The sequence below is a fragment of the Nothoprocta perdicaria genome, unplaced genomic scaffold, assembly GCF_003342845.1.
Source record: "Nothoprocta perdicaria isolate Ctin4 unplaced genomic scaffold, notPer1 scaffold_196, whole genome shotgun sequence".
NCBI classification, from domain to species: Eukaryota; Metazoa; Chordata; class Aves; order Tinamiformes; family Tinamidae; genus Nothoprocta; species Nothoprocta perdicaria.
Window position 1 is genome coordinate 1,175,724 of NW_020455160.1, and position 8,868 is coordinate 1,184,591.

The 8,868-nt window shown below is 47.8% G+C and overlaps 1 protein-coding gene across 1 annotated transcript in view; it reads left to right on the forward strand.

Annotated features, from left to right (window-relative positions):
* LOC112945680 (fer-1-like protein 4) overlaps window positions 1-8,602 on the forward strand; it is a 34,969-nt gene extending 26,367 nt beyond the window's left edge. Inside the window, 8 exon segments of the mRNA XM_026037323.1 lie at window positions 1,598-1,749; window positions 2,643-2,773; window positions 4,361-4,446; window positions 4,794-4,892; window positions 5,182-5,423; window positions 7,003-7,292; window positions 7,598-7,698; window positions 8,322-8,602. Coding sequence (XP_025893108.1) covers window positions 1,598-1,749; window positions 2,643-2,773; window positions 4,361-4,446; window positions 4,794-4,892; window positions 5,182-5,423; window positions 7,003-7,292; window positions 7,598-7,698; window positions 8,322-8,502 — 1,282 coding nt within the window. The 3' untranslated portion in view covers window positions 8,503-8,602.
* The last annotated feature ends 266 nt before the right edge of the window (window positions 8,603-8,868 follow it).

Below are 8,868 nucleotides of genomic sequence, written 5' to 3' on the forward strand. Positions count from 1 at the left end.
AACTATTTAGAGACTTTTGAATCAACCATGGTCTGACTCCATCAATCAGATTCAATGTCCCTTTGAGCAGTGAAAACCAATGTGTAAGGCAGGAGCAGGGCCCTTTCAGTGCAGGCCATAGGCTATTGCAAATGAACTGGAGCAGCAGTTGCATTGCAATTACCTGGAGCATGTGCTGGAGTAGAGGCACTACAGGAGACTGGAGTAGGTGATAGGTCTTTCTGGCTGTGTTCTACTTCCTCCTGCTTTTTCCCATCCTGTTTTTCATGCCCATAGGTGCAGGACTGAGCCTTATTTCATTGAGGGTTCTGATGGATTGTGTTTACCTGGGGCTGAAAATTGCAGCATTTTTTGAGCCAGCTTGGCAGATCTGTTGTCCTTGTGCAGTGAGGACAACAGCTAAGAGAAGGGCTGAGTGAGTGGCAGGAACTACTTGCAGTCTGCTCAGTGCATCTTAGAGCCAAACTCCAAATACCATTGTTATTTCGGAACAAAGCAGAGTAACTTTAAAATGAGACTAGTAGTACTAATTCAAGACAAAGATCCAGGAAGGCGTTTTTTCCAGGGAGTGGGTTCTGGCACTCCAGCTGTGCTGACCCCTGCAGTCTTCCCAGATAAGGAAAACGTGACTGCAGCCTCCTCAACAGGAGGAATAATAAGTCATCTGTAAGTGGATTCACAGAGGAGGACAGAGCAGACATTCATCTCCACTAAGATACTTAGCAGTCAAGTATTCCAGGTCAGGAGGTTTGCTGAGGCTGTTATGCAGGCTGCTCTTACTTCCAAACTTTTATCCATGCTATCCTTTGAGCAGGCATTCATGTGTTGTATGGGTAACTCCACCTCCTTTAGCGCTTCTGGCTCATACCAGCTTCCTGTGATAGCTCTAATACCACTGTGGACTAATGTATTTTGCATGTAATAGCAAAATATTCTCTCAAAGTGCTGAGCTGTGGAGAAAAATGCTTACATTAATGTAATTTTGATCTCTTTTCTCTAGCAGTGGCTAGTTCTGTCAGTGGCAAGACTTGTGATGTCTTTTTTCCTTTGGTTTTATCCCATATGGATCCTCTTGGGTCTAATAAAATAGCTGAGCAGAATAAAATACTGCAGCTTTTCCTTCCAAGGAAATGCTAACTTAAGTCTCCCATCTCTGTCCACAAAGTTTTTCTCACTGTACCTATGGAACAAAATGCAACTGAGTTTTGTTTATCAATTTTTATTGGAACTTGCCCAACAAATGGAAAATAAGTGGGAGAGCTGGGAGACCGACTGGCAGACTTCTGACAGCAAATTTGCATGCACCTCATTTCACTAGACAACCAAGTGAGGGATCACTCATATTTGGAGTAAATTTAGACCTGTTATCACTGTTTTTAGTGGCTGTTGTACACCATCAAAACTTAGACCTGTTTTTTTTGGAGGAACTTACTTAGCCTCCTGCAGTGGATCCACCATAAGATAATGAAGCAGCTGAAGTGCTGGCAGGCATGGGGCATATTGTACCTTGGTCTTTGGGCACGCTTTTGCAAACAAGCCCTCTATGAGGAATATTTGTTTTGCCTAAAATGAAGACATTCTCTCTTCCCTGCAGAAGTGGCTATAACATGTGGCGAGATGCTTTCAAGCCTACACAGATCTTGGATAGTTTATGCAAGAAGAACTCACTCCCTGCAGCAGAATATAGACGGGAGGAAGTCAAAGTGAACAACCAGGTCTTCAAGATCCCTCCAGAAGCTTTTCCTGAAGGTGCAGAACACACTGAGAACCTCTAGCGCTCCCTTAAATGGCCATCTGTGCTCAGCAGTGAATAAGCTGATGAACCCACCAGCCTCTTCTCCTCATACAGGGAGGCCAGTTGGGCCATTGGCTCTCACTCTTTGCCTTGTAGGGTCCAGGGTTTGTGGATTGCTGTGAGGAGCACCCACAACATGCTCAGCACTCTCCAGGCTCAGTGATGTTTTTTTGCTTGGTGGTACGCTCTGGTCCTGTCTAGGTATATGGTGGTTGTGTGCTGGTGAAGGATGAAGAAGACTTGTCCTGCTTGTGGATGACTGAATCTTGTGAAGTAGTGCTGCCCATCTTGCCCGGAGATGGGGCATCCTACATATCCTGCCAACTTTCTCTCCCGCCCATTTCAGTGGTGCTGTTCCTCAGTTTTCCACTGACTAGTTGCATGCTTCTGCTGCGCCCCTGCAATGCTTGGGCCTTGACAGGGAAGCTGATCCTTTAAGCACTTTTGTCTCTAATGTTCAGGGGTGTGTTGGAGCCCAACTGGTTCTTAGAGTTGACAGTGGGTGGCTCTGGTTCAAATGAGGCTGTAGTGTCTTGAACTGAAGCTGGTGCTGGGGAATGCTTCACAGTTGTCTCACCTGGTCCTGAGGTTCATCACTCTTTTCCTCAAAGATTCCTTCCTTTCCTCCATACTGCACACTTTCCCTTTATTTTTGCCCTTCTGCTTCTCCCTGTTTTTTCCTTCTAGTAAGGTGCTTACCCAGTCTACTGCCTTCCCCTCCTTGTATCCGCAACTCATGTGTGAAGTAGCTCTGGCTGAACAGCTGTCCTCATCATCTAACTTGTTTTTTCTGCTCCAGAGGCCTTTGTGAGGAATGAGAGAGGAGTGGCAGATGAGAGCTGGTCAGCACATGATGAACATAAGGCTTTGTATGTCCTGCAACACTGGGAAGAGATGCAAGGATGCGGGTACAAGTTAGTACCAGAGCATGTGGAAGTTCGGTCCCTTTACAACCCAGAGAACCCTGGGCTTGTGCAGGTGAGATGTGTCCTTGCCCAATCTAAACATTAATATGGGGAGAAACCTTCTATGCAGCTGGCCCACAATCCCTTGGCCTGACCTCTGTTGTCTCTTGTCTCCTCCTGCCTGTGAACCCTGCAAGCTACTTCTATCTCTGCACAGTCCACCCTGCTAGGGAGCATTTGTCTTGAGTATCCTTTGCTTGGATCCACACTCTGACCTCTCACAATGCTCCTATGCACCCTTCCTTCAAGGGACCTCCGTCCATTGATGCTGTTGCCACCAAGCTGCTGGCCCAGGATCCTTTCTGTCTCCTCAGGTCACAGGGTCCTGTTCTGACGAGGAAACTGTGTATGTGGAAAGAGACCTGCTCTGTCTTCTGGGCTGTACAACCGTGGTGCTTGGTGATGGTACCTGCTTCCTTGGCTGGCACTAGCAGCAGCCTCCCAACCTCTATTTTAAGTTGGGCCTTACTGCCTTGCCTCTTCTTCCACTTTGTTTCCTATCATTGCTTCCTTGCTCTCCTGCAAGTACCCTGTTCTGCTCCCTTGGTGGTTTCTTGCACCCAAGACAAGGTGCAAGGACACCTGGACAGCACTGTTGGTCTTTCCACTCACCCCAGACAGGACCTCAGCAGCTCTGCCAGTGCCTCTGACCTGAGAGCATGTGGTCTGGATCCTGGCTTCCCTGTAAAATTATCAGTTGCTGAATATTCAAATGGCAAAACCAGTTCTCAACCTGTGAACTGAATGTCACAGGGACAGCAGCATCCGCAGAGAGGCCAAAGAGCAGCTCCAAGAGTCTATCAATGGCAAGAGCTGTGTGTTGAACCTTGGCCCAGGGCTCGTCCCCTGAAAAGCGCCTGAAGCTGGAGTGCTGAGATGGTCTGTTTGGTGACAGGTTTGCCCTGGAGCCAGGGTGGACGTGTGATTCGCAGCTTGGAAAACTGGGATGTTTTGCCAGATGATCATCTGGGGATTGTCACTTGCAGGCCTAGGATGCTCCAGGGACATGATGCAACTGCTGCTTGGAGGAGAAACAGTCTTTCTCAGTTTCATGCAGTGTAGCAATTTGAGCTCACCATCTCAGCATCCTGCCCTAACATCTCTTGTTCCCTTGGGTACTACAGATCTGTCACAAATCAGAACTCTGCAAACACACTGGTGTTGGTCAGCAGAGGAAATGCATATGGGGAGGATCAAACCTGTCATCTTACTTTTCTCAGCTATGCTAAAATGTTGCATCTTGGTGTGTTTGTTAAATTGGAGTGAGATGTCTGATGTCTGCTTGTGTTTGAAACAGATTCAGTTCAGCTAAAATATTTTTTTTTAAAATTTTTTTCTTGGTTGGGTGGTGAGGAATAAGCTTTTTTATTATTATTATTAATATTTTTGAGTCCTATCCAAAATCCAGATACGTGGAACTGAAGTGCTGGGACTTCAGCAGGCGGCTAGTTAAAGTACAGCTGGGGTTGAATGGAGCTGAGCTCATGGCCTTTTGTCAAGAGCTTTGCACTTGCTGCAGTCCCTGCTCCTTGAAGAGCTAAGAGGTGGTCTGTCCCTTGAAATGTCACTTCTGTCTTCTCTTGTCACCTTCTCTTGTCAGGGTTCCTTGCACATGTGGATTGACATGTTTCCAAATGACGTCCCTGCACCACCTCCTGTCAATATTAAGCCGCGACTGCCAATCAGGTGACATTCATGGGAGCAGGGCTGGGTCTGGAGGGCTCATGTGGAGGGTCCCTGTGCCTTGTTGTGCCTGACACGATGCGGGGCAGAGTCCTGCACATGCTGGCAGGTCTGTGCTAGCTTGTTTGGACTGTTGGTGTTTGGACCTGTGGGGTTGTAGCCCTTCATTAAAGGCTTTGTGTGAGACTCCTCTGACCCACCTGAACCAGAGGAGCCCTAGGTAGGATCCCATGGGCCCTTTGTGGTAGCTGGGCGTAGATCCTACTTTTCTGCTGGTGTGGGCTTGATCTGTCCAGGCAGGAACTGAAAGAGCGAGCACATGTCTCGCTATGCCTGGTTCCCTCCCACAGCTATGAGCTGCGTGTGATTATCTGGAATACAGACGATGTGATCCTTGACGACATCAACCCAATTACAGGAGAGCCTTCCAGTGACATCTATGTCAAAAGGTTTGACGGGAGCCAGGGGGAGGCCAGAGCCCGGCTGTCCTGTTCCTTGCCCTGACCCATACCCCTCGCTGCCTTTGAACCTCTGCTCCTCCTTGCCTCAGCATAAGGTGACCCACTCCAGATCTCTTACCTGACTGCTGTATCTCCAGAGATGCTGAATAGATGTTGGTACAGCTTGGCTGTCTTCCTTGCCTTTCCTCCCACCCACTGGTGATTTGTTCCCTCTGTTGTTCTGCTCTGTGGTGCTGCCTTTGGGCCTTGATGGGAGATAACGGAGTTCCTCCTGCAGTTGGATAAAGGGGCTTGACCATGACAAGCAGGAGACAGATGTTCACTTTAACTCCTTGACTGGGGAAGGCAATTTCAACTGGAGGTTCGTCTTCCGCTTCAACTATCTCCCAACCGAGAAGGAGATCACCTACAAGAAGAAGGATTCTGTCTTCTCTGTGGAGGAATCAGAGTTCAGGGAACCAGCTGTCTTGGTCCTCCAAGTCTGGGATTATGACAGGATTTCAGCTAATGACTTTCTAGGTATGGTATGATCTGCCAGGACTGGGGTGGCCTTGTCTGTCTCTCCCTTTCCTTAGCCTGTTTGAGCATTGCAGCATTTTGCACTGGGCCAAGCTCTTTGACAAGGGACACAAGCAGTACTGGATTCATGTCTTTGGCTCAGCAGCCACCTGGGCTGGCTTTTCCCATGCAAATGATAGGCAAATTCTGGTGGTGCACCTCTACTCCACAGACACGTGTTGAGCTGTCAAGTTTGTGCCAGAGACTCTTTGTCCTTTTTTGGGATCTGCTACCCTAGGGTCTGCTAGGTTGTCCTTCCTCACAGCCGGCCCAGTGTCCTTCCTATCTCTTTCACAACTGCATTTGCAGTTCCCTTGCTAAAAAGGAGCTGCTCTGCCCTGCTCTTTCCCAGGCAGAATAAAGCTCACTTGATTTATCGTCCCTCCATAGTTCATTCCAAAGGACCTTATTTCCATGAAGCACTAGTAAAGGTGATCTATTTGGTAGTGGTACACAGGGACTGAAGACAGCATAAGACAGCTACCCCAGGGTTTCCTGGACCATACTGTTTCAGAAACATTTAGGCAGGTAGAGACTTTTGTAGATATCCTGCTCCAAGTAGGGGTAGATTGAAAGTAGCTCAGATTCTTCAGTCCTAATCTGAGTAAGCTTTGAATATCTCCAAGGATGGACATCCCAGAACCCTTCTGGGCCCTTGTCCTAGGTCAGCACCATTCTCATTGTGATTTACTGTCCTTAGTTAGTTTCCTTTGCTACAAGTTGTGTCTGTGCCTTCCCATCCTTTCACCATGCACCTCTGAGAAGAGGCTCTAGATGTTCTCTAGCTCCCTCTAGGTTGTGGAAGATACAGTAAAAATCTCTCCTTTATCCTCTTTTGTGAACTGAGCAATCTCCAGTCTCTCAGCCTGTCCTTCTATGGCATGTTCTCCAGCACTGACCACCTGGGCTACTAGACTCTCTCCAGTTCGATGACATTTTTTCTTGTACTGGGGACTTAAAACAGATATAGTCTCACCATTGCTGAGCAGAGGGGAACACCACTTCCCTCAACTGGGGGCTACTTTTTTGTCAGTACAGCTCATTAAGACTAATTTTCTGCAAGGGCTCAGTGCCAAACTGGGATAGCAGCTTCTTCCAAGGGGAACAGAGGTGCAAGACCAAGAATGGTAATGAACCGAGGATGTTGCAGATTTGAACTTTTCAAAGAGTTTTCCAGGTTTTATCATTCCTTATTAAAGTTTGTTTGAATTGGAGTAAAAGGGGAGCTTGGGCCTGTGAGGAGAGCAGGGTGGGACATGACGAAAAAGCAAAAACCTGCTGTATCACAGCTAAGTCAGACTGGCTACATCATAAAATGGAGAGAAAGAGCTGTGACTTCTGCCTCTTAGTATCTAACTCTTAGTCTGGTCCTTGTTGAGCTTCAAGTTCCCCACATGGAACTTGAGTCTGCTAGATCATTGTGGCAGCTGGGACCTGCTAGTGGTGTTGAGAGCACAACCGAGGCAGGAACAAGGCCAACTAGTTTGTAGGACTGGCCTCAGAATTTCACCAGGAGCTCTCCTCTTCTGTGTGCCTACAGGATCCATTGAGCTGAAGCTGCATGACATGGTGCGGGCAGCCAAGAGCTCAGAGCATTGCACCATCAAGATGGCCAAGGAGAATGCCACACCTCGCTTTTCCATCTTCCGAAACAAGCGCATGAGAGGCTGGTGGCCCTTCATCAAACTCAGAGATCAAGAAGATGAAGAGAGAGAGGAGAGGGAGGCCAATCAGAAGAAAAAGAAAAAGAAGAAGAGGAAGTGGAGCAGCTCAGTTAAACCAGAAGATGTTCAGTTCACAGACCCCAGTGGGAACAAGTACCTCCTGACGGTAAGACAAGGTGCTGGCAGAGGTGAGCAGACAGTGTTTCACTTCTGTCCTGACAGAGCAAATATTACTGCTTGCATATTACGTGTCACAGCCAAATCTGGAGAGCTGGAAAGTGCATTGTAAATATAAAACCTTCCTGGAAAACAGGTTCTGTGCAGGCAACAGTTCCTTCTGGTTATGAAATAAGAGATCTCTGTGGCTAATGGCTGCAGATTGCTTGAGCCTCTGTCAGTGGAACTGGGACCTGGCAGGCTGGTCAGTGAAGCAACATAAAGCATGTGGCTTAGGTATGTTGCCCCTTCCAGGGTAAGGTGGAAGCAGAGTTGCAGTTGTTGACTGTGGAGGAGGCTGAGAAAAGTCCTGTTGGTTTGGGCCGAAAAGAACCTGAACCTCTGGAAAAGCCCAAGTGAGTATCCATGTTTATCACCTTTAAAATGGACAGGGTGGGGATAGCTGTATTCTCTGGCAGCTGGCCTTGTGGTAAGAGGGAGCAGGTGAGGAAACCAAGAGCAGAATCAAGAGGCCATGAGCTAAGGGGTTCTGCAAGACTTGGGCTGCAAGTGGGTTCCTGGAGCTTAACTTCATCCCACCAGGTGTTATGGCTGCAGCTGGGCTAGAGCTGATCTCAGTGGACTCAATACAGCTCTACCACATCACTGCCCCTATGAAGGGCAGCTCCAGTTTAATCCACCCTGCAAACATATCCAGACGGCTGTGTGAGTTCAGAACAGCTGTGCTGCAAGCTGTCCTGGAGGCTCAGTGTCTCTAGCACTTTCAAAGGAGCTGTGCTTACTGCATTGGGTATGGAAGAGAGGGGGGTATGAGGTGGGAGACCCCTTTCTCTTCCCTCAGGCAGTGAGATTGGTTAAGGGAGGGAGCAGGCCAGGCCATTCAGCTGCCTGGATGATGCTTTTGTCAAGTAGCTGAAAGACCTGGTGATCCATGGTTGGAGGCGGGACACCATAGCAGATGGGACAACAGAGTACTCTGTGAGTCCCTTGGGTGAACTCTTCTTTTCTCCCATTCCAGCCGACCAAAAACATCTTTCAACTGGTTTGTGAATCCCATGAAAACCTTTGTGTTCTTTATCTGGAAGCGGTACAAGAAATACATCATTGTGCTGTTCATTGCTGCTGTTCTGACCGTCTTTCTGGTTCTTTTGATCTACACCATGCCTGGATACATCAGTGAGAAGATCATTAATGGATAAATGCGCTCTGAAAAGGACTATTCAAAGACATGGCGATTATTGAAACAATCTAGATTGGGTCAGGAAGTTTAATGAACATTTGTAGGTGCCTAGCTAATCTTTGAGATGCTTGGAAAAGTGACCTGTGTTTGGGTAGTTATGTTTCATGCAAAGTATCCATGAGATGTTAAGTTACTTACCAAGTAAGTAACTTACAAGGCAAACTACTTGGAGACCCAGTTACAGCTTTGGAATAAAAGTTGAAGTAGGTGGAAGGGAAGGACTGGAAAACCATGATGGCTGGGGTTAGCCACACAGCCTTGTCACTGGGAGCAGTTCTGGCAAGTACGGTGATACAGAGCTATCTCCTCCCATACCTACAACTTT